The 26,160-nt window shown below is 47.6% G+C and overlaps 1 protein-coding gene across 1 annotated transcript in view; it reads left to right on the top strand.

Annotated features, from left to right (window-relative positions):
• ptpn20 (protein tyrosine phosphatase non-receptor type 20) overlaps positions 1 to 26,160 on the top strand; it is a 473,076-nt gene that overhangs the window by 298,937 nt on the left and 147,979 nt on the right. Inside the window, exons 29-31 of the mRNA XM_070865389.1 lie at positions 4,395 to 4,606; positions 8,441 to 8,539; positions 11,190 to 11,527. Coding sequence (XP_070721490.1) covers positions 4,395 to 4,606; positions 8,441 to 8,539; positions 11,190 to 11,527 — 649 coding nt within the window. The remainder of the gene's footprint in view (positions 1 to 4,394; positions 4,607 to 8,440; positions 8,540 to 11,189; positions 11,528 to 26,160) is intronic.

Genomic DNA, 26,160 nt, shown 5'->3' on the forward strand with positions numbered 1-26,160 from the left:
GGGGTCACAGTCTAATGATAACGGGTAAGCCATTTAGGACCGAGATGAGGAGAAACTTCTTCACCCAGAGAGTGGTGAACCTGTGGAATTCTCTACCACAGAAAGTTGTTGAGGCCAATTCACTAAATATATTCAAAAAGGAGTTAGATGTAGTCCTTACTACTAGGGAGATCAAGGGGTATGGCGAGAAAGCAGGAATGGGGTACTGAAGTTGCATGTTCAGCCATGAACTCATTGAATGGCGGTGCAGGCTCGAAGGGCCGAATGGCCTACTCCTGCACCTATTTTCTATGTTTCTATGTTTCTAAACCCAGTGGTACAGGGAAACCTCGAGTAACTTTTGGGGATAAACTCAGGAGATTTAATATCAATTTTTAATGTTATGAAGAAAGTAATGGGACTTAAGAAAGACTAATCTCCAGGACCTAATGATTTCCATCCAAGAATATTAAAAGAAAATAGATTTGGAAATTGCATATGCATTAGTCATAAATTTTCAAAGTTCTCTCAATTCAGGAATTGTGCCTTTGGATTGCAAATGTTACCCCATTAATTAAGAAAGGAGGAAGGGACAAAGAAGGTAATTACAGATATGCGACTCAGGTTAGCAAGGCCATAAGAAAGCAAACCAAGCAGTAGGGTTTTTTTATCGAGGTAGAGAATTGAAAAGTAGGGAAGTTATGCTAAACCTGTACCGAACCTTGACCACACTTGGAGTATTGCGTACAGTACTGGTCTGCACATTATAAAAAGGATATAGAGGCACTGGAGAGGGTGCAGAGAAGATTTATAAGAACATAAGAACATAAGAATTAGGAACAGGAGTCGGCCATCTAGCCCCTCGAGCCTGCTCCGCCATTCAATAAGATCATGGCTGATCTGGCCGTGGACTCAGCTCCACTTACCCGCCCTCTCCCCATAACCCTTAATTCCCTTATTGGTTAAAAATCTATCTATCTGTGACTTGAATACATTCAATGAGCTAGCCTCAACTGCTTCCTTGGGCAGAGAATTCCACAGATTCACAACCCTCTGGGAGAAGAAATTCCTTCTCAACTCGGTTTTAAATTGGCTCTCCAGTATTTTGAGGCTGTGCCCCATAGTTCTAGCCTCCCCTATCAGTGGAAACAACCTCTCTGCCTCTATCTTGTCTATCCCTTTCATTATTTTAAATGTTTCTATAAGATCACCCCTCATCTTTCTGAACTCCAACGAGTAAAGACCCAGTCTACTCAATCTATCATCATAGGTAACCCTCTCATCTCTGGAATCAGCCTAGTGAATCGTCTCTGTACCCCTTCCAAAGCCAGTATATCCTTCCTTAAGTAAGGTGACCAAAACTGCACGCAGTACTCCAGGTGCGGCCTTACCAATACCCTATACAGTTGCAGCAGGACCTCCCTGCTTTTGTACTCCATCCCTCTCGCAATGAAGGCCAACATTCCATTCGCCTTCCTGATTACCTGCTGCACCTGCAAACTAACTTTTTGGGATTCATGCACAAGGACCCCCAGGTCCCTCTGCATCTCAGCATGTTTTAATTTCTCCCCATTCAAATAATATTCCCTTTTTCTGTTTTTTTTTCCCAAGGTGGATGACCTCACACTTTCCGACATTGTATTCCATTTGCCAAACCTTAGCCCATTCACTTAACCTATCTAAATCTCTTTGCAGCCTCTCTGTGTCCTCTACACAACCCGCTTTCCCACTAATCTTAGTGTCATCTGCAAATTTTGTTACACTACACTCTGTTCCCTCTTCCAGGTCAGCTATGTATATTGTAAACAGTTGTGGTCCCAGCACCGATCCCTGTGGCACACCACTTAACCACTGATTTCCAACCCGAAAAGGACCCATTTATCCCGACTCTCTGCTTTCTGTTTGCCAGCCAATTCTCTATCCATACTAATACATTTCCTCTGACTCCGCGTACCTCTATCTTCTGCAGTAACCTTTAGTGTGGCACCTTATCGAATGCCTTTTGGAAATCTAAATACACCACATCTATCGGTACACCTCTATCCACCATGCTCATTATATCCTCAAAGAATTCCAGTAAATTAGTTAAACATGATTTCCCCTTCATGAATCCATGCTGCGTCTGCTTGATTGTACTATTCCTATCTAGATGTCCCGTTATTTCTTCCTTAATGATAGTTTCAAGCATTTTCCCCACTACAGATGTTAAACTAACCGGCCTATAGTTACCTGCCTTTTGTCTGCCCCCTTTTTTAAACAGAGGCGTTACATTAGCTGCTTTCCAATCCGCTGGTACCTCCCCAGAGTCCAGAGAATTTTGGTAGATTATAACGAATGCATCTGCTATAACTTCCGCCATCTCTTTTAATACCCTGGGATGCATTTCATCAGGACCAGGGGACTTGTCTACCTTGAGTCCCATTAGCCTGTCCAGCACTACCCCCTAGTGATAGTGATTGTCTCAAGGTCCTCCCTTCCCACATTCCCGTGACCAGCAATTTTTGGCATGGTTTTTGTGTCTTCCACTGTGAAGACACAAAATGATTGCAATGATTTACAAGGATGATACCAGAAATGCGAGGGTATACATATCAGGGTCGGATGAACAGGCTGGGCCTCTTTTCTCTTGAAAATAGAAGACTGAGGGGTGACCTAATAGAGGTCTTTAAAATATGAAAGGTTTTGATAGAGTGGATACAGAGAGAATGTTTCCACTTTTGGGGAAGAGCATAACTAGAGGCCATCAATATAAGGTAGTCATCAAGAAATCCAATAGGGAATTCAGAAGAAACGTCTTTGCCCAGAGAGTGGTGAGAATGTGGAACTCACTACCACAGGGATTGGTTGAAGTGAATAGTATCGATGCATTTAAGGGGAGGCTGGACAAGCATATGAGGGCGAAGGGAATAGAGGGTTATGCTGATAGAGTTAGATGAGCAAAGGCGGGAGGAGGCTCGAGTGGAGCATAAATGCCGGCATGGACTGGTTGGGCCGAATGGCCTGTTTCTGTGTCGTATATCCGATGTAATCCTATGTAATCCTATGTAAGTTTAACATAATTTTGGTGGAAGTATCTCTATAATCTCCTCCAGTCACACAACACCCCGAGATGTCTGCGCTCCTCTAATTCTGCCCTCCCGAGTATCCCGGATTATAATCGCTCAAAGATTGGCCGTGCCTTCTGATGCCTAGGCCCTAAGCTCTGGAACTCACTGCCTAAACCTCTCCACCTCTCTTTCCTCCTTCAAGACACTCCTTAAAACATACCTCTTTGACCAAGCTTTTGGTCACCTGAGATATCTTCTTCTTATGCGGCTCGGTATCAAATTATTATCGCATAATACTTCTGTGAAGCACCTTGGGACGTTTCACTACCTTAAAGGCGTTATATAAATACCTGTTGTTGTTGTTGTTGTTGTTGTAACTGGCATTTACCATCAGGAACAGAATGACAGCATTTGGACAAGTATGAACTAATCAAAGAGATGAAGCTTGGACTTGTGAAGTGTACCATGTAGCAGGACCCCGCCCCCATCCTCCCCCAGAGCCGGTGGGAAGCCCAACACGTGCTGCACAGCGTTGCTCAAACTCGGTTGCTCCAGAAAACTCTCGGGGCTCCTCGATGGCGAAGCCGGGCAGGCGCAAAACAAAAGCGGAAAACCCCAGCCAACATCTTCAGGGGAGATGGGAATGGTAGCACAGTGGTTATGTTACGGGACGAGTAATCCAGAGCTCTCGACTAAAGATCCAGAGCTACGAGTTCAAATCCCACCACAGCAGCTGGGGATATAAATTCCGTTAATTAACTAAATCTGGAATATAAAAGCTAGTATCAGTAATGGTGACCATGAAACTACTGGATTGTTGTAAAAACCCCATCTGGTTCACTAATGTCCTTTAGGGAAGGAAATCTGGCATCCTTACCCAGTCTGGCCTCTATGTGACTCCAGACCCACAGCAATGTGGTTGACTCTTAACTGCTCTCTGAAATGCCCTAGCTGAAATGACTGCTCACTTGTATCAAACCACTGTGACAAATTCAGCACCATGGGAGCACCTTCAGCACACGGACTGCAGCGGTTCAAGAACACGGCTCACCATCACGTTCTCAAGGACAATTAGGGATGGACAATAAATGCTGGCCTTGCCAGCGACACCCACATCCAGTGAACAAATAAATTATAAAAAGAAGATGAGGGAAAAAAAATGTAGCCTCTAATGGTCTCATTATAATTATGATTAATTTTCATTGAAGAAAACATGACTATTTTACCTAGAATGTTTTATACATAAACAGAGGTTCTCGGAAGACTTTGAAGGTTTATGAGTAGTTGCTACGTTGAAAATAAATTCTAGCTGAAGAAAAATGCATCACCTTTACATGTCTATTAATATCAAACGATATCCTTAAACAGGTCAGACGTTCGAGGTGAAGATGAAGAAGAACTCTGCGGGTTTGGGATTCAGCTTCCTGCAGATGTATCCAACAGCTGATGACCCAGGAGGGGGTTTGGTGAGAATAAAGCGATTGTTTCCGGGGCAACCCGCAGAGGAGACTGGCCAGATTGAAGTTGGGGATGTCATTCTAGCCGTCAATGGAACAGCAGTAAAGGGGTTATCGTATCAGGTGAGTGGTTTACCTAAGGCAGGTACCGTGTGAAGCTTGCTGAATCAAATTAATAACTCCTTTCTCACTGGGGAAGTAAAGCAAATTTAAATCAACAAGATCCAAATGAGCTCCTCCAATTCAACATACGTTGGATGTGGAACATCAAGGAGAGAAATTTGGGAGCATTCCATTTGGGGTGCTTACTTTTAAAAGTTGAGAAAATTAGCGGCAATTGCTAAAAAATTCAGAAGTGACTTCTTTCCTGGAGCGCAAGAAGCAGCAGGCAGGGGTGAGGGGGGACGGGGGGGACGGGGGGAGTGCTGTGTGGGGTGCGATAGGTGTGCAGCATTGCTGCGTTGCAAGGCTCCTTCCCCCCCTGAAAGGGAAGGGCCATCGCTGCAGGCTCGGCAAAAGAAAAACTCCTCCCCGACACCAGCCACGATACGGCCCGATCAGCTCGATGCACTGCAGCAGAGTGCCGGGCTGATCGATCGCACGGGGAAAACCAGCGGGAAAAAATTCAAAGGCAGCATTTGAGAATTTGTTCTTATACTTACCTCGACCACCTCGCCTTTAAGCATGGCCCACGGAGCTCCCGGCCTCTCGATGGACGCCTCCTGCAGCTGCTGGTATTGTCGTCCGGCGTTGCTGCAGGGGGCGGAACACAAGTTCGGGTCTCGGGCGCTACCGGGGCGATGCGCACGGCGATGACGATCTCTGGGCGCAGGAGATCGGGCGCAACACCGTGCCACTATCGAAGATCTGTGTCTTAACTCACCTACCTGACTTTGTTCCGTAACCCTTAACACCCTTGCAGACAAAAAAAATCGAGCAATCTCAATTTTGACAGTTACAATTGACTCCCCGCCCCGCAGCCAGCCTCAACAGCTTTTTTTGTGGAGAGAGTTCCAGATTTCCACTACCCTTTGTGTGACAAAGTGTTTTCTGTCATCACCCTTGAATAGCCAAGCTCTAATTTTAAGATATTGCCCCCTTGTTCTGGACTCTCCCACCAGAGGAAATAGTTTGTCTCTATCTACCCTGTCCAATGCTTTAATCGTTTAAACACTTCAATTAATCTTCTATATTCAAGGGAACACAAGCCTAGTCTGTCCTCATAATGTAACCCTTTTAGCCCCGGTCAGTCATAGGCAGTCCCTCGAAATCGAGGAAGACTTGCTTCAACTCTTCTAAGGATAAGGGGTAAGCCATTTAGGACCGAGATGAGGAGAAACTTCTTATCCCAGAGAGTGGTGAACCTGTGGAATTCTCTACCACAGAAAGTTGTTGAGGCCAATTCACTAAATATATTCAAAAAGGAGTTAGATGTAGTCCTTACTACTAGGGCGATCAAGGGGTATGGTGAGAAAGCAGGAATGGGGTACTGAAGTTGCATGTTCAGCCATGAACTCATTGAATGGTGGTGCAGGCTCGAAGGGCCGAATGGCCTACTCCTACACCTATTTTCTATGTTTCTATGTTTCAACTCTAAAAGTGAGTTCTCAGGTGACTGAACAGTCCAATACGGAAATTACAGTCTCTGTCACAACTGGGACAGACAGTGGTTGAAGGAAAGGGTGGGTGGGACTGGTTTGCCGCACGCTCCTTCCGCTGCCTGCGCTTGCTTTCTGCATGCTCTCAGCGGTGAGACTCGAGGTGCTCAGCGCCCTCCCGGATGCTCTTCCTCCACTTAGGGCGGTCTTTGGTCAGCAACTAGCCCTGGTATCATTCTGCTGAACCTACGCTGCAACCCCCTCCAAGGCCATCGCCAATTCCTGGGGCGGGGTGCCCGGTACGGAATGCAGCGCTCCAGATGGGGTCCAACCAGTACTCGGTACAGCTGTAACATCACTTCCACCTCTCTGCATTCCAGCCTTCTTGAGATAAAGGCCAACATTCCATTAGCCTTTTTAATTATGTTTTTTTTTAATTGAATATTAAACAAAACCTAGAACAACGCATTCAGCAATGCAAGGACAGGATTGACAAAAAGACGCAGGTTCAGGGGCTTGAAGGGCAAGCTCGGAACAGATGTATTCCTTTACATAGAGTGTGATAAGCCACCGGAACAAATTGCCAGGAATAGTAGCTGAGACAAGGGCAATGGACTCAAGTAATAAAGAGAACTGTGTTGTAAAAGGGACACGGTCGGCTTGGCATTTTACACAGATAAAATCAAATTGGCCAAAGGGCCTTATTCAACCGAACGTATCTTGTGTAATCTTATGTTGTAATAATTGAATTTCTCAAGTTTTAATAGTCTTGTCCTTCTTATTTTTAAAGATTGTAAAGCAACTCTGATTGGATTAAAACATTTATAGGTCACGGTCTAATTGCTGTTGAGTGTAGATGTGGGGAAGTGTCAGTCTTCTGTCACTCCTGGCTGGATGCACCAGCACAAGTCTGACATCCCTTACATACACCTTTTAGTATTAAGTAACAAAACATAACAACCACTGCTGATTTTTTTTTCCTGATCAACGTTTCTCCCCTCTTCTCCGAAAGGTGGTGACTCACCCTGGGGTGGAGTGCCACAGGTGCCAGCTGCCCTGGGCATCTTGCCCAAGTAATCTTTCTCCGTGCGTGAACCAAGTCAGTACATGTAGGCAGACTGTCTGACCGGTCGGGGGCATCACAGCCCAGCTTAATCCGATCACCTCACCTGCACACAGGAGGGGTCACTGGCTGATCCTCCCTTCCGTATGGCAGGGATATTGAGGCCAATTCCAACCCCGGCCGATGAGATCAGTTAACACGGCTCAGAACTATGCCTAGGACCATCTTTGACTGTTTGGCTCAGTTCCACAAGGAGCCAATTGAGCCATTAGTTGATGGTTTATTTGTTATGATCTGTGCCTAAAATTTCTTTTGAGTTTTGTGTTTGTAGCATGTAACTAATTTATACAGTTTAACTCGTGCATGATGACCTTTGACTCAAGAAGGGCATGACCCTCTTTGGAATATGCTATGAATCAGCATTTAGTCAACAACAACAACAACTTGTATTTATATAGCACCTGTAACGTACTGAAAGAACAGAAATATTATGCGATATAAATTTGACACCGAGCCGCATAAACAAATGAGCAAGAGGTAGGTTTCAAGGAGTGTCTTGAAGGAGGCAAGAGAGGTAGAGAGGCGGAGAGGTTTAGGCAGGGAGTTCCAGAGCTTGGGGCCTAGGCAACAGAAGGCACGGACACCAATGGCTGAGTGATTAAAATCAGGGATGCTCAAGAGGGCAGAATTAGAGGAGCACAGACATCTCGGTGTGTCGTGGGGCTGGAGGAGATCACAGAGATAGGAAGGGGGCGAGGCCATGGAGGGATTGGAAAATAAAGATGAGAATTTTGAGGCTGTTGTCTCGATTTTGACAGGAAGTGCTGCATCTCCTGCGTATGAAGGAATGCGAGATTAGCTGCAATACATCAATGTTGTCATTTCTGCTCCAATCAGCTATGGAAATGTTAAATTTCTGTAGAGGTAGAATAACCCATTCAAATACTGTTTGGTTGTTTAGAGGACAAACATGACCTTTTATGGTAAGGTTACTGATGAGCTAAACTATATTTAATTATATCTGGCTGCACTTTTAAGCAAGAAATTATTTGTCAGTTCAAGATGCCAGTATTCTGTCTTTGTCAGCATTTTAATGGTGCCCAACACTGCTCCAGTCTGTCATTTATAACATTACTTCAACGTGCCAGTGAAAAGAATTAATGTGATAAATTGCAGGAGTCGCAGTTCATTCTTATGCAGCCTCACTGTGGCGTTTACAGCTATAATTCGGTGTTGCTGTGAGTAGATGGTGCCTGATCAAGGTTTCTGTTTCAACTGTTGTCTCGATTTTGACAGGAAGTGCTGCATCTCCTGCGAGGAGCTCCCCCTGAAGTCACAATGAGCATGTGCAGACCAGCACCCGGAACCCTACCTGAAATAGACCCCAATCTACTGGTAAATTTATTGATCGCTGACGGTGTATATAGAATAAGGGGCTTGGGGAGTGGGGGCCAGTGGATGGTGCAACAAATGTCTACACAGGCCACAGTTGGTTTGAGCCCTAGTCATCATCATAGGCAGTCCCTCGAACGAGGATGACTTGCTTCCACGAGTTCACAGATGTTTCAATGAAGGATCCGATGTTCCAGTTGAGGGGGTGGAAGATACCTGTGCGTGGATTTTTTAAACGTGTGGGTGTCCGTTTCACACCAGCCACCATACGGGCTTGACAGAGCTAGGCCTTTATCCAGTGGCAAAGGTAAACCAGGATGACTGGAGACCTGCTCTGCTGCACAGACCTAGTGCACGCACACATCACAGTGTGGGCTGGCCCGTGCTGCCCCTGGGCCCATGGCTCTTCTGGCCCCGAACTCGTGTCTCTCCTGGACCCCGATCACATCCCTCTACAATCCCTCGCCGCTCCTTCGCTCCGAACTCGCCGCTCCTGCTGTACCTGCCCACGCTCCCATAACCTGCCTGAAACATGATGACTAAAGGGTGTGGGGAGTGGGGGCCAATGGATGGTGCAGAAAATGTGTACACAGGCCACAGTTGGCTTGAGCCCCAGTATAAGTATGATAACTGCACCTAACGGGTCGACCATTTAGGACTGGCATGAGGAGAAATGTCTTCACTCAGAGGGTGGTGAATCTTTGGAATTCTCTTCCCCAGAGGGCTCAATCGTTGAGCATATTCAAGACAGAGGTCAATAATTTTTTGGATATTAAGGAAGTCAAGGGATATGGGGCAGTGCAGGAAAGTGGAGTTGAGGTAGAAGATCAGCCATGATCTTATTGAATGGCGGAGCGGGCTCGAAGGGCCAATTAATCAACTCCTGCTCTTAATGTTCTTAGGTACACCAAGATTTCACTAGAAGTGGTGAGCAGATAAATGACCCTTTCTTGTACCTGCCATGTATTGGTATCCAACACTCAGCAGCAACTCCTCATACATATAATAGCAAAGTGGCAGCTTCATACAGAATGGTTCTTTATGGTCCTGAATCGGAGCTTGCAGTACCACTGATCTCCAATCACATTACAATTTGAAAGAAAACAAATTGGCCTATAAATTTATCTCGGGTGATCAATACAATTGAATATCAGGCGCTGCGTATACTGGGCGGCCAATCCGATTTCACCTGTTTCACGCTCCCCCCCCCCCCCGAGACGCATGTCCAGGCGACAGCCTCACTGTTGGAGCTATCACTGTTTCAAGTTTTTTTCAGAAATAGATGAAGTGTGGTTGGTTTGAATGTCTGAGTAGATACAGCACAGAGTCCTAATGTTACCGTACCCTAGAGGATACATTTGCTGATCGCACACTCCCAGGAGGGAGCTGTGTCTTCAGTACATTGGAGAATGGTTGTGTCAATACTCCAACACAAGCTTCCCATGAGTGACCCTTCCCAGCAATTCCCAAGATGGTCAATTTACCTTTGGATAAAATACAGTATTAACGACCCTGATGAGCAGTTTTATAACTTATTTCTTAATATAAATCTGTTTATTAAAATGTTTATTTATGGTCGAGGTTAGTGATGTATTTTTCATTACGTTTTCTCACAAACGTATCAGCGGGGGGAATGTATCGATGAGGATAGTTATGATGAACCTTTATAAAACACTGGTTCGGCCTCAACTGGGCAATTCTGTGTCCAATTCTGGGCAACGCACTTTAGGAAGGATGTGAAGGCCTTGGAGAGGGTGCAGAAAAGATTTACGAGAATGGTTCCAGGGATGAGGGACTCCAGTTACGTGGATAGACTGGAGAAACTGGAGTGATTCTCCTTAGAGCAGAGACAATTGAGAGGAGATTTGACAAAGGTGTTCAAAATCATGAGGGGTCTAGACAGTAGATAGAGAGAAACTTAAGGGGCCACCCATTTAAAACTGAGATGAGGAGAAATTTCTTCTTTCAGCGGGTTGTAAATCTGTGGAGTTCACTGCCTCAGAGAGCTGTGGAAGCTGGGACAGTGAATAAATTTAAGACAGAAATAGACAGTTTCTTAAACGATAAGGGAATAAGGGGGGTTATGGGGAGCGGGCGGGGAAGTGGAGCTGAGTCCACGATCGTATCAGCCATGATCGTATTAAATGGCGGAGCAGGCTCGAGGGACCGTATGGCCTACTCCTGCTCCTATTTCATATGTTCTTATTGGTGGAAGGGTCGGGAACCAGAGGACACAGATTTAAAGTGATTGGCAGAAGAACTAAAGGCGACACAAGGAAAAGCTTTTTTACGCAGCGAGTGGTTAGGATCTGGAATGCACGGCCTGAAAGGGTGGTGGAGGCAGACTCAATCACTGCATTCAAAAGGGAGTTGGATAAGTAGCCGAAGGCAAAAAATCTGCAGGGCTACGGGGAAAGGGCGGGGCAAGAATTGGACTAGCTGAGGTGCTCTTGCAGAGAGCCGGCATGGGCTCGACGGGCCGAATGGCCTCCTTCTGCACTGTAACCATTCTATGATTCTATGAGGAATAACTGAGAACCATGGGAATGTTCCCATTCGGAGTTTCTGCTTTACATTGTGCACTTGATCAAAATGCTAAGATTTAGCAGCAAAGACGTTACTCGCTGTCCCCATTTTTCTTTTGAAATGCTAGACTCCGGTTTCTTCTCCTGTGAAAGAATTGTCTGTGCTGAAGTCACCCGATCCATCGCTGCAAGAGCCGCAGCAAGACACTGCCCTGTGCCAGGCAGCACAAGAAGGCAGAGATGTAAAGCGTCCCCGGGGTCTCACTGAGCAGAGTTACCCCTGCGATTCCAGCGATCAGGAGAGTGGCAATGAAGTCATTGAGGAAGTTGTCGAGCAGCACCAATATTTCCAAGATATTCCACTTGATGCAACACACTTGGAGTTAGTTACTGCTCTCGCCGAAGACCTGAGGAAGAACTGCTACTCAGCATCTGACTTACCTGTTGCAATGCCAAGCACAGAAAGGTGAGCATCACCACTCTATTGTTCAATGTCTACAGGATGTCTTCAAATAGCCACGGAACTGTGGAATTCGCCACCACATTATTCCTTGTAACAATTTGATCTGGGCAGATCTGAGAAAAACTAATCACGCAATTGGATAAATTAGATTGACATATTAGAATAAGGGGCCGCCCATTTAAGATGGAGATCAGGAGGAATTTCTTTTTTCAGAGGGTCATGAATCTTTGGAGTTCTCTGCCCCAGGGAGCGGTGGAGGCTGGGTCATTGAATATGTTCAAGGTTGGAGATTGACAGATTTTTGAACTACAGGGGAGTCAAGGGTTATGGGGAGCGGGCAGGAAAGTGGTGTTGAAGCCAAGATCAGATCATCAATGATCTTATTGAATGGCAGAGCAGTCTCGAAGGACTAAATGGCCTACTCCTGCTCCTATTTCTTAAGTTCTTATGTTCAATTTTGCGGCACTAAAAATCAAAGTATCTGATTAGGTATTGTTGATTCAAATGGGTGTTGTTTTCACTGCCAGGTTGAGCTATTCATGGTATAATGCACACCGATTTCTCCCTCCCCTTCCCGATGCTATCTGAACAGCTGCAGTCTACGGCACTTCCAATGTGTGTCGGCTTTCTAAGTGGACCAGATACAAGGACAGTTCTCATGAAATGCCATTATAAATGTTGTTCAACTTCCTTTGATCTGTACCAAGGACCTGGCTGCTCCAATTATGGTAACAGCAGCTTCTTCTGTAAGCATGTCAAAGCTACAACAACAACACGTAGCATTTATATAGCACCTTTAAAGTAGTAAAACGTACCAAGGCACTTCACAGGAGCGTAATTGGACAAAAATTGACACAACAACAACAGCAACTTGTATTTATATAGCGCCTTTAAAGTAATAAAATGTCCCAAGGCGCTTCACAGGAGTGTTATAAGGCAAAACAATAAATTTGACACCTAGCCAGATAAGAAGAAATCAGGGCAGGTGACCAAAAGCTTGGTCAAAGAGGTTGGTTTTAAGGAGCATCTTAAAGGAGGAAAGAGAGGTAGGGAGGTGGAGAGGTTTAGGGAGGGAGTTCCAGAGCTTGGGGCCTAGGCAACAGAAGGTACGGCCACCAATGGTTGAGCGATTATAATCGGGGATGCTCAAGAGGGCAGAATTAGAGGAGCACACTTGAGGACACTGAGCCGAAGGAGATATTTAGGAGGGTTGACTCAAAGCTTGGTCAAAGAGGTAGGTTTTAAGGAGCATCTTAAAGGAGGAGAGAGAGGTAGAGAGGCAGAGAGGTTTAGGAAGGGAATTCCAGAGCTTTGAGCCTAAACTGCTGAAGGCACGGCCACCAATGTTGGGGAGAAGGGAGTTGGAGGATGCACAAGGCTTGGATAATAAACACAACCTCTCAGGCCAGAAATTATTTATGATTTTAATAATCTGTGGAATCAGCAAAGAAACAGACTGAGCAGTTTATTAATAAGTAATGCTTGTCAGAGTTACTGTTACTATACAGAAGGTTCAAAGTCTACTTCTCGTTCAACAGGACATTCTTCAATGAATACTGGATCCTTTATTTGAGCCTAATCACTTGAGATGGTTATTTACAAAAGTCTGGTGACATTGAAATTAATTTGCTCACACTCCCAATGAAAAGTAATCTATTGTCCATCAATGCACAAAGCCAGGGATTGGCCATAAGCTTTGCCATGAGTGAGTTAAACTGTGAAAATGTGCAACCCATTCAAACATGTTGAGGGTAGACACAGCAACACAAGCAAAATCACTGAGTTGTATGTTAATAACCGAGGTTGTGTGTGTCAGTCCCAGGGGTATAACGAACCCAGTGGGTTATCAGATTTGTCAACTGCTGCAACATTTCTTTTTATTTGAGCTGAAAAGATGCCCTGTTGAACAATTTTTTTAGCACCAAGTCAAGATTCACAATCCTCTTGGCATATGCCTCGCACTTCACATGTACAGAGACTTTGATAGACAAATACAATATTAAGTGGCTCCCACACACACACACACAAATAACTGCCAGTACCATGGAGAACTACTGGAACCAAGAAACACAGTGAGAGGTAATTGTATAGTCGGGCTCTGCAGAACACAGAATCTGTTCTGCCATGTCAGCTAGGTTGCTGCTTTCTGTTTATTTATCTATTTTAAACCATTTGTGTCTCTGTGAATATATTGTTGCGTATCTTTGAGGTTGTCCCTTTCGATCGATCAGACCACAGAACCAGAATCCGCTGTCCCATCAACCAGTTGCATCACAGAATTTAAATCCATTGGATCCCAGAGACAGGAATTGGTACAATGAGAGTATTTCTGACTGCTGTTCAACATAAAAATTACAGTCTATCAAAAAGATTGAAGTCCCATGATAGTTCCTCATTCATCCCACACTAAACCCTTCATGATAAAATGCTCAATTCCAGCTCTGGCTGCTCACTGCTATTCCCATTGCCATGGTTACTGCCCTTGAGTTCTGGCTCAGGCCCGCTATAGGCCTGCCTTAGCTCTGATCACTAGGCCCGGGCCTGGGTCCAGGACTGGGTCCAGATCTTGGCGCAGACCCTACTTTAACAATCATAGCTTGTAAACCATTGTAGCTACATCCAGTGGATCATGTAAAGAATTAAGAAAAAGAAGGAAGGTTCTGGGGAAGGATGAGGGCGGAATAGACAAATAAATAAAGTATTTGCATGTTAGGCAAATACTGGAAATGCATTACAAAAGGTAAATAGATAGGAATAGAAAGTTATGGGGAAAATGTTCCTGGCATGTTAGTTAATTTTGTATAATGGTATTGGCCTCCCACATTCTATCCTACGTAAACTAGAGGTGAACCAAAACTCGTCGGCCTGTGTCCTAACTTGCACCGAGTCTCGCTCACCCATCACCCCTGTGCTCGCTGACCTACATTTACTTCCGGTTAAGCAATGCCTCCATTTCAAAATTCTCATCCTTATTTTCAAATCCCTCCATGACCTTGCCCCTCCCGATCTCTGTAATCTCCTCCAGTCCCACAACCCCCCGAGATGTCTGAGCTCCTCTAATTCTGCCCTCTTGAGCATCCCTGTTTATAATCGCTCAACCATTGGTGGCCGTGCCTTCTGTTGCCTAGGCCCCAAGCTCTGGAACTCCCTCCCTAAACCTCTCCGCCTCTCTACCTCTCTTTCCTCCTTCAAGACGCTCCTTAAAACATACCTCTTTGACCAAGCTTTTGGTCACCTGCGCTAATTTCTACTTATGCGGCTTGGTGTCAACTTTTTTATCTCATAATAATCCTGTGAAGCACCTTGGGATATTTTACTACGTCAAAGGCGCTTTATAAATATAAGTTGTTGTTGTTGTTGATAATATATCAGAGAGCCCTGTATCTTTTATAGGATCACTAAATTGTGTAATATTTCTGTCTCGAGTCAGTCACGTAATATATTGCTTCACTAAATATGTTCGATTACAGCAAAATTAACAAACTGCTCCTGTGTTTAGGCACCATTGAGTCTGCAGTTATCAATAGAGACTCCACCACAAATCATGTACTATCAATGAGCAATGCCACAAGAGGTCCACCAGTACGTTAAAAAATGTCTCTTTCTATCTTACTACTGATGATGAATGGCTTTCGATGCACAGCATTTGAAAGTCCGTTATCATTTTACAGTGTCATAGGATTGGATTAGTGACCACTGCTGGCAAAGTGTGTGACATGCCCGCAGCAGGAAAGCAGTCTGTCACTTGTATTAGTGGCATAAAATCTAATGTCGCCTAGGAAAAAAGGTTTCATTTGCAATACACCGACAAGATAAGCAGTTTTCTGGAAAAGTGCAAAAGATATTTTAGGTGGAATAAATAGACTTTGGTATCTTCAAGAATGATGCTGCACTTTATCAACACGTACATTGGCTCTTTTTTCCTTGGAGCTTTTAATTTCTCATTACATCTCATTTTCTTTTTCTATCTATTCTCGTTGTTTCATAACAACGTAAGAACATAAGAATTAGAAGCAGGAGTAGGCCATTTGACCCTTCGAGCCTGCTCTGCCATTCAATAAGAAAGAAAGAATTGGATTTATATAGCGCCTTTCACGACCACGGGACAGCTCAAACCACTTTACAGCCAATGAAGTACTTTTGAAGTGCAGTCACTCTTGTAATATAGGAAACGCGGCAGCCAATTTGCGCACAGCAAAGTCCTACAAACAGCACCGTGATAATGACCAGATAATCTCTGTTTTTTGTTATGTTGATTGAGGGATAAATATTGGCCAGGATATTTATGCAATAAGATCGTGGCTGATCTTCTACCTCAATAAAAAAAAACTCCACCATCCCTAACTATCCCCAAATCGTTTGATTCACTTATTTATCCAAAAATCTACTGATCTGTCTTGAATATACTTCACGAATAACATCCACACCCCTCTGTGGTAGAGAATTCCTCCCTTTCCCTCCCTTTTCTTCCTTTCCTCTTTTTTTCATCCTTTTCTCTCATCCCTTCCCTTTGTTAATGTCTTCTCTACTTGTAATCTCATTTTAAACTGTCTGCCAGATTCTCCCACATAATAATTAATCCTATAACACTTTTATGATGGTAGTATTGTGCAATTTCTTTTACTCAGAATCTCTTTTTATCCATCTTAAAATTGATAATTTCCTTGAACCAGATTGGAAAAACTGCAGTACAAATTCCAATAGATTAGTTTGCTGCCCTAAGGACTGTGGTTGTCATGTTTGTAACTACAATGTAACACCACTGTATTACTGTATACACTCAACTTAGATGCACACCTTGGACCACACGGGGTGAACTTGTGGGAGGCACTCCTTACCTGATCACACAGGTATATAAAAGGAGGTCCCCGCAGGGTTATCACTTCTGGAATCGTGTAATATAGAGTTAATGTCACAGAGTGGCCTTGTCCCTGGAATGTGCCTCATGTGGTTTCATACTGTAGAGTAAGGACTTTACATTGGCGACGAGAAACGGGAATTCAGACCCACGAGAATGGCCACCGGTAGCACAGAGGATGTGTTGGGGAAGACTGGGACGATTTTTTTCGAGTGGCTTCAGCAAAGCCTCGTTATGAAGGACTGGCTGGGAGATGCAGCGGCCAACAAGCGAAGGGCTCATCTTTTGACCAGCTTACGCGCTCATGAAGGACTTACTAGCACCCGAAAAGCCGTCGGACAAAACCTTTGAAGAGCTTAGCAAATTAATCGGGGGACACCTCAAACTGGTGAGCAGCATACACATGGCTCGACACGGATTCTACACCCACCGACGTCATGAAGGACAGAGCATACCGGACTTTGTAGCGGACCTCCGGCGTTTGGCCAGCCTCTGTAAGTTCACAAATGCCTGCAGGGGGGAGATGCTAAGGGACTTCTTTATCGAGGGTATCGGTCATGCGGGAATTTTTCGCAAGTTAATTGAGACCAAGGACTTGACCTTGGAAGCGGCAGCGTTGTTAACTCAAACTTTCATGGTGGGGGAGGAAGAGACGAAAATGATTTACGCGCGCATTTCTGCCTCTAATGCGATGATGGATCACGGAGTCAACACCATCAATGCTACTCAGAGCCCTGCAGGCAGGCAGGGCAGGCTGACATTTACCAGGCAGCAATAGACCCCAGAGCAGGACCTCAACAGAGACAATGGCAGGCTGAATGGACGTTTACACCATCACAGTGGACAATGCAGCCCGGGATGGGGCCATTGACACCCACTAATAGGGTACTTCAGAGCAGTCAAAGGGACAGTCAGCGTGGAATTCCTGGCCATAGTCCCTTTGTCCCCAACAATGGAAACTTTAACTCATGCTGGAGGAAAACACTCAGCCAGATCTTGCAGATTCCAACAGTTTGTCTGCAGAAACTGCAATCTCAGTGGCCATTTAGCTCGAATGTGAAGAAAACTTGCAACCAGACTAATATATGAGGAACAAGGACCAGAAGAGGGTTCTGTGAGGCAGGATGACTTTTGGGGCAAATCGATGGACGCCGAGGTTCAGTGGGTCCATGCGGCGAAAATTCACAGTTCATACACCAAAACGCCACCAATGATGATGAGGGTTTTGTTGAACGGCATCCCAGTACGCATGGAGCTGGACACTGGGGCCAGCCAGTCACTCATGGGCGTTCAGCAATTTGAGAAGCTATGGCCACTCAAAGCCAGTAGACTCAAATTAGAACGTATTGAGACACAATTACAGACTTACACCAAAGAAATCATTCCGGTGCTAGGCAGTGCAATGATGGCTGTCACACACAATGGGTTAGTGAACCGGCTGCCACTCTGGATTGTCCCGGGCAATGGTCCTGCACTGTTGGGGAGGAGCTGGTTAGCCGAGATGAACTGGAAATGGAGGGATGTTCACGCAATGTCCTTGGTGGAGCGAAGTTCATGCTCACAAGTCCTACAACAATTCGAGCCACTATTCCAACCGGGCGTCGGGACTTTCAAAGGCACTAAAGTAGTGATACACATCGCCCCGGACGGCAAGCCAATGCACCACAAAGCCAGAGCGGTGCCGTGTGTGTTGCGGGAAAAAAATCGAGAGCGAATTGGATCGGCTGTTGCGAGAGGGCATCATCTCGCCTGTTGGATTCAGCGATTGGACGAGCCCCATCGTTCCCGCTCTAAAAGCGGGTGGCTCTGTCAGGATCTGTGGCGACTACAAGGCCACCATCAACCGGGTGTCCCTACAAGACCAATACCCGCTCCCGAGAGCGGAGGACCACTTCGCCACACTGGCAGGCGGCAAGCTGTTCACCAAGTTGGACCTCACTTCAGCCGATATGACCCAGGAACTGGCCAACGAATACAAACTACTGACTACCATCACCACGCACAAGGGACTGTTTGCGTATAACAGGTGCCCGTTTGGCATTCGATCAGTGGCCGCGATTTTTCAACATAACATGGAAAGCTTGCTTAAATCCATTCCGGAAATGATCGTATTCCAGGACGACATCCTCATCACGGGTCGAGACACCAAGGAACACTTCCACAACCTGGAGGAGGTGCTACGCCGACTGGACCGGGTTGGCCTGCGACTTAAGAAGTCTAAATGCATGTTCTTAGCTCCTGAGGTTGAGTTTCTGGGCAGGAGGGTTGCTGCAGATGGGATTCGGCCCACCGAATCCAAAACAGATGCGATTCGACGAGCACCCAGGCCCTGCAACACACCAGAGCTGCATTCATTCCTGGGACTGTTGAACTATTTTGGGAACTTTCTAACGAACTTGAGCATGTTGTTGGAGCCGCTACACATGCTCCTGCGTAAGGGTTGTGATTGGTTTTGGGGGGACTGTCAGGAACGGGCTTTTGATCGGGCGCGAAACCTACTTTGTTCAAACAAGTTGTTGACCCTGTACGACCCCTGTAAAAAATTGGTTCTGACATGTGATGCATCGTCCTATGGGGTTGGGTACGTGTTGCAACAGGGTAATTCTGAGGGTCAGCTACAACCTGTGGCTTATGCCTCCAGGTCGCTCTCTCAAGCAGAACGGGGCTATGGGATGGTCGAGAAGAAAATGCTTGCATATGTCTATGGTGAAAAAAAAATGCATCAGTACCTCTTCGGTGGGAAGTTTGAATTAGAGATGGATCACAAGCCACTCACATCCCTGTTGTCAGACAGCAAGGCTGTCAATGCTAATGCATCAGCTCGCATACAGCGGTGGGCTCTCACGTTAGCTGCTTATGGCTACTCCATCCGGCACCGGCCGGCACTGAAAACTGCGTTGACGCGCTCAGCAGGCTCCCACTGGCCACCACTGAGGGGGCAGCTGAGCAAAGCGCTGAGATGGTCATGGCTGTCGATGCCTTTGACAGTGCAGGCTCCCCCATCACAGCCCGCCAGACCAAAATCTGGACAAACAGAGATCCCCTCCTATCCTTTATTAAGAAATGTGTCCTGACTAGGGATTGGGCGCCCGCACACGGAGCATGCCCTGAGGAGGTCAAACCATTCCACAGGCGGATGGATGAGCTCTCCACCCAAGCCGACTGCCTACTATGGGGCAGCCGGGTAGTCATGCCCCAGAAGGGCAGGGAGGCATTCATCAGGGAACTCCACAGCGAGCACCCAGGCATTGTGCTGATGAAGGCCATTGCCCGGTCATACGTTTGATGGCCTGGAATTGATTCAGACCTGGAACACTGTGTTCGCAGGTGCACGACCTGTGTCCAGCTGGGTAATGCCCATAGGGAGGTCCCGCTCAGCCCGTGGCCTTGGCCCACCAAGCCATGGTCACGCATTCACGTTGACTACGTGGGCACGTTCACGGGGAAGATGTTCCTCATTGTAGTAGATGCGTACCCGAAATGGATCGAGTGCATCATTTTTTTTTCAAAATATACTTTATTCATATAAAAATGTGCACAATACATTGGAAAGCAGTTCACTACATTTGGATGCTGACGGCAGTTCCGTTCAATAGATTTGCTTGCTTTACATTTCGAGGAACATTTCAGTACAATCCAGGATACATTGTAATACAGTCATCAAATTGCTTTACTAGTGGCACTATACGATACACGGAATGGGTGAGGGTACAGTTACATTTCTTTGCAACATACATTACAAAACAGAACTTGCATTATACATGGCACTGCATAGGTTTTTTCAGATCGTGGTGCTCTATGTATACAAAAAGTTTACAAGTACAGCCCGAGGAAAGTTTTATACTGATTCCAGCCCCCGGGTTTACCGTGGCGTAAGGGCTTTAAGCTATGGCTCTTCCCCACCGTGCCTTTGTGGCGACTGCACCAATTTTTAGTGCGTCCCTCAGCACGCAATCCTGGATCTTGGATTGCGCCAGTTTGCAACACACAGACGTGGACATCTCTTTGCTCTGGAAGACCAGCAAGTTTCGGCAAGACCAAAGTGCGTCTTTCACCGAGTTGATGGCCCTCCAGCAGCAGATGATGTCTGTCTCGGTATGTGTCCCTGGGAACAGTCCGTAGAGCACAGAGTCCTGTGTTAGGAGCTGCTTGGGATGAACCTCGACAGCAACCACTGCATCTCCATCCAGACCTGCCTAGCAAAGGGGCAATCCCAAAGGAGAAGAATGACAGTCTCGTCTGCACCACAGCCAACTTGGGGGCAGAGTGCCGTGTCTCTGAAACTCCGGCTGTGCATGAAGGATCTGATGGGTAGGGCCCTCCTCACCGCCAACCAAGCTACGTCTTGGTGCTTGTGTGAAAGTTCTGGCGATGAGATGTTCTGCCAGACGAGTTCGACAGTCTGCTCGGGGAACCACCCGACAGGGTCCACCCTCTCCTTTCATAGGGCATCCAGGACCTTACGTGCCGACCACTTCTTGATGGCCTTGTGGTCAAAGGGGTTTTTTCTGAAAAACTTTTCTACGAAGGACAGGTGGACAGGCATGGTGCAACTGGTGGGGGCGTTTCACGGCAGCATGGCCAGGTCCATCCTTCGCAACACCGGGGACAGGTAGAACCTCAGCACGTAGTGACACTTGGTGTTTGTGTATCGGGGGTCTGTGCACAGCTTGATGCAGCCGCACACAAAGGTGGTCATCAGGATGAGGGCCACGTTCGGAAAATCCTTTCCTCCACTCTACAGAGATTTGTACATCGTGCCCCTGCGGACACGGTCCATTTTGGACCTCCAGACAAAGTGGAAGACGGCCCGGGTGACTGCCGCAGCACAGGAGCGTGAGATGGGCCAGACCTGTGCCACGTACAACAACACCGAGAGCATCTCACTCCTGATGACCAGGTTCTTTCCTGCAATGGAGAGGAAGCACAACTTCCACCATCCCAGTTTTTGTTTCACTTTGACGGTATGCTCTTCTCAGTTTTTGGCGCACGCCCCATCCGCTCTGAACCATATTCCCAACACCTTCAGGCAATCTGGCTTAACGGTGGAGGGAATAAAGGATCGGTCGGCCCAGCTGCCAAAGAACATGCCTCGCTTTTGCTGCGATTGACCTTTGCTCCCAAGGCCAGTTCAAACTGGTCGCAGATTGTGAGCAATCTGCGGACCGACTGCGGATCTGAGCAAAAGACGGCCACGTCGTCCATGTACAGGAAGGTCTTGACCTGACCGCCTCCGCTGCCTGGGATCGTCACCCACCTAATGTCCGCATCCTTCCTGATGGACTCGACAAAGTGCTTGATACAGCACACAAACAAGACGGAAGAGAGGGGACAGCCTTGCCTGACTCCAGACCTGATCGGAAAGCTTTCAGTTTCCCACCCGTTGATTAGAACTGTGCTACTGATGTCTGTGTAGAGCAGTTGGATCCAATTGCGGATACCCTCCCCAAACCCCAGCTTGGAGAGCACATCCATCAGGTACATGTGCGATATCCTGTCAAAGGCCTTCTCCTGGTCCAAGCTGATTAAACAGGTGTCCACCCTTCTGTCCCGCACGTAGGCGATCGTATCCCTGAGTAGCGCGAGGCTATCAGAGATCTTCCTGCTGGGTACAGCACAGGTCTGGTCCGGGTGGATCACCAGCTCCAGAGCAGACTTGACCCCGTTTGCGATGTCCTTTGACAGGATCTTGTCGTCCACATTGAGCAGCGAAATGGACCGGCAATTTTTGATTTCCTCCCTCTCCCCCTTCTGCTTGTAGATGAGGGTGATGATGCCTTTCCTCATTGATTCTGACATACTGCCGGCCAGAAGCATACCCCCGTACACTTCCAGCAGGTCTGGGCCCGTCCAGTCCCACAGAGCCGAATACAACTCGACCGGTAAGCCGCTGCTTCCGGGAGTTTTACTCACCACGAGGGACCGGACGGCCTTTGTCATCTCGTCCAGAGTTAGCGGGTGGTCCAGACTCTCCTGCTCGCTGTTGTCTAAGACCTCTGAGATAGACGACAGGAAAGACAGGGAGGCCGCACAGCCTGCGGGCTTGGCGTCGTACAGCCCGGCATAGAAGGATTTGCTGATCCTCAGCATGTTGGGCTGTGAAGATGTCACAGAACCATCTTCTTCCTTTAGGCTGCTGATCACAGAGCTCCCTCTGTGTACCTTTTGGAAGAAGAAATACGAACATGTCTCATCCTGCTCGACAGACTCTGGAGCGGAAAATGATTTGGAGGACTCTGAGGCAAACAGCGAGGCTTGCTGGCCCTTCACCTCTTGGAGTTCCTCCGCGACATCGACCCCCATCGACTGCAGCAGGAGCAAGTTTTGCATACTCTTCTGGAGTTGGAATAATTCCCTCTGTCTCCCTCTTGCCTTCTGAACACCTTTGAGGATGAAGAATCTCTTGATGTTTGTCTTGATTGTTTCCCACCAGTGCATCGGGGAATCACAGAGGCGTTTTACGGTTCTCCAACCTTTGTAATCTCCCTTGAGTTCCTCAATGTTTTCCGGGGTCAACAATTTCACGTTGAGCTTCCATAGCCCCCTGCCAACTTTCTGGTATTCCTGTGGGAGGCAGTTGGCCAGTAGGAGGCAGTGGTCAGAGAAGAACACTGGCATGATGTCGGTGGATCTGACCTTCAGCGTGTGGGACACAAACAGGAAGTCTATTCTGGAACAGACGGACCCGTCTGGTCTCGACCAGGTGTATCTGCGCGGTGCTCCATCTGCAGGGTTGCTGAAGACGTCGCACAGCTTGGCATCTTTTACCGCATCCATCAGGAGTTTGGATGTGGTGTCCAGTTTGCTGTCGGCTCTGCTGGATCGTCCAGCCGCATCGATGATGCAATTGAAATCACCGCCCAGAACGACCGGTCTGGATGTCGCCAGCAGCAATGGGAGCTGCTGGAAGAGGACCAGCCGCTCGCTTCTGAGAGGCGAGGCATACACGTTAATTAGCCTTAGAAGTACATTTTTATACAGTACATCTGTTACAAGGAGGCGGCTGCCCACCACCTCCTTAACTTCAGTGATGGTGAAGTGACCTCTCCGCAGCAGAATGCCCAGGCCGGAGGAACGGCAATCGGTGCCTCCTGATCAAACGGGTGCTCCGTTGCGACCACTGCCGGTAACTGCTGAAGTGCGGCAGGCAGCACTCCTGCAAGAACAGCAAGTCTGCCTTGACCTTGGCGAGGTACCCCAAGGTGGAAACACATCGCGTAGTCGACTTAATGCTATGCACGGTAATGGATGCAATCTTTAAACCCATTTTTAAATTGGTGGTTACAGTCCAAACATTACATTTAGATCACGCAGTCCTTTGGCCCTGTGGCCTGTTCCCGTATACATAAGTTAGCTTTAAACTTTTCTATTGCACCTTGGCTGAGATATGGGTTGTCCTTTGCCTTGGGGATGGTTCGACCAGGGGACGCCAGCAGTGTGGACAGGGGGGGTCCTCCATGTCACCTGGGCTGCCCTCGCCTGGTGTTGGTTGTTGCTTGTGTGCATCCCCTGTGGTGTCAACGCTCACGGCGCTCTGGAGCTGGGGTGCATCTGTCACTTCGTCGCTCCCGGAGATCCGGAGCGGGGGTGCATCGGTGACATCACTGCTCCCGGGGTCCCGGAGCTGGACTGTGCTGGTCACATTGGCGTGTTTCCGCTTCTTCTGCTGGTGGAAGTGGGGGCTTTTACCTCACCCTTCATCATCGGATGAGCTGCAGCCACTGCTGTCCGCCGTGGAGGGTAGCCGTCTTTTGCCTCTCGTTTCTGCAGGAGGCCTCTTTTCCTTTGACTTGCCACCTTCTTCTTAACGAGCTGCCATTCCTGTTCCTCTTCTGCTTCTGCTCCCTCCTCTCCCATGGACTCGGTGTCTCGGGGCGGAGTTTCACTGCTGGGTGTTAGTGTCTGGCGGCTTGCCGTGGCAGACTTCCCTTCCTCCTCTCGGTCAGTGTCGACTAGGGCAGTGGTTTGTTCGCACGGTGTCTTGGAGGGGAGGGAGGTGTAGGTCTCCTCTGGGGCGTTACACTCCTCAACTTTCTCCTCACGAGTCACTATGTTCTTTGCCGCCTGCGCATCGCTGAAATTCCGCTTGGGGCAGACCTTGTACAAATGTCTAGCCTGACCACAAAGGTTGCAGCACTTGCTCTCTTTACAGTCCTTTGTCTGGTGTCCTTCCTTCTTGCAGTTGCGGCAAATGATTGCTTTGCAGCTTGCCGCCACGTGGCTTGTTTTCCCGCAGGATCGGCACACACTGGGTTGTCCGGCGTACACCATGTAGCCCCGACTTCCTCCGATGGCGAAGCTCGAGGGGGGGTGCAGGATGGTTCCACTGGGGTCCACTTTCATGGCGACCTGGATCTGGCGCTTGCTGGTCCAAATCCCGTGGAAGTCTTTCAGGTCGATGCTGTTTCCTGCCCCATCGACATAGCTGGTGAGGAATGTCAGCACATCAATGACCGGGATGTGGGGGTTGTACATGTGCCCTGTGATAGTGCACTTCCTCTGCGATGGGAGGGTGAACAGTGGTTCCCAAGTCAGCATTAACTGCAGTGGTTCACTCGCCTCCTTCAGTCCCTTCAGGAATTTCAGGCATTGGGTGACGTTTCTGAAGGTTACATCAAAGTAACCTCTCTTCAGGATGTCCTGCAAGGCTAAGACATCCGCGACTTTCATGCCACAGGTTTCAAGCAGGATGTTCTTCACGAAGAGGTCCCGGTTGATCATCGTCTGTCCTTCCACTTTCTTTACCGTCACTCGGATGCTGTTTCGGACGCCCTGGTTCGCCGCTCGGTTGGCTGCCATCCGGGTTGCAGATTCCTCCTTTCGGCTTGTGTTTTGGTCGAAGCCTTCAATCTTTCGTGTTGCCAGTCCAGCACCTTGGCAGACCTCCTGGTCCGCCCAATGGTCGGTCGACATGCAGATTTCTTCTTCTCTCCAATTGGTGCTTGTCCCAAGCCAAAAGGCCAGACGCAGCCAAACTGGAAAGACGAGTTTCTGCAAGCAGTCAATTCGCAGAGAGTGCCATTGAGCAGCAACACTTCAAAGCACTCAGCACTCCCGATCGAGTGCATCATCGTGAATTCATGCACGTCATCCACCACCGTGGAAAGCCTACGTGCGATCTTTGCAACCCATGGCTTGCCGGACATCCTGGTTAGTGATAATGGCCCGTGTTTCACGAGCTATGAATTCTGGGAGTTTATGTTGGGCAATGGCATCAACCACGTCAGGACTGCGCCGTTCAAGCCGGCCTCCAATGGCCAGGCGGAACGGGCAGTCCAAATCATTAAGCAAGTTATACTCAGGATTCAAGGACCCTCCCTACAATGCCACCTATCGCGCCTCCTGCTGGCCTATAGATCCCGCCCACACTCGCTCATGGGGGTCCCGCCCGCAGAGCTACTCATGAATTGGAGACTCAAAACTCGGATGTCCCTCATCCACCAGTTCTGACCGACATAGTTGAGGGCAGGCGCAAGTCACAAAACGAGTACCATGACCGTAATTCAAGGGGGAGATGTATAGAAATAAATGACCCTGTATTCGTCCTCAATCACGCCATGGGGCCCAAATGGCTTGAGGGTACTGTAATTGACAAAGAGGGGAATAGGGTCATCATGGTAAAACTCAACAATGGCCAGATATGCCCTAAGCATCTGGACCAAGTAAAAAAAAGGTTCAGCATGGACACGGAGGAACCTGTAGAAGACCATGAGACGGAGCTCACACTACCGCCAGCGAACGTGCAACAAGAGCAATCGGAAGAATGCACAGTCCCTGA

Source organism: Pristiophorus japonicus, chromosome 22, assembly GCF_044704955.1.
Source record: "Pristiophorus japonicus isolate sPriJap1 chromosome 22, sPriJap1.hap1, whole genome shotgun sequence".
NCBI classification, from domain to species: domain Eukaryota; kingdom Metazoa; phylum Chordata; class Chondrichthyes; family Pristiophoridae; genus Pristiophorus; species Pristiophorus japonicus.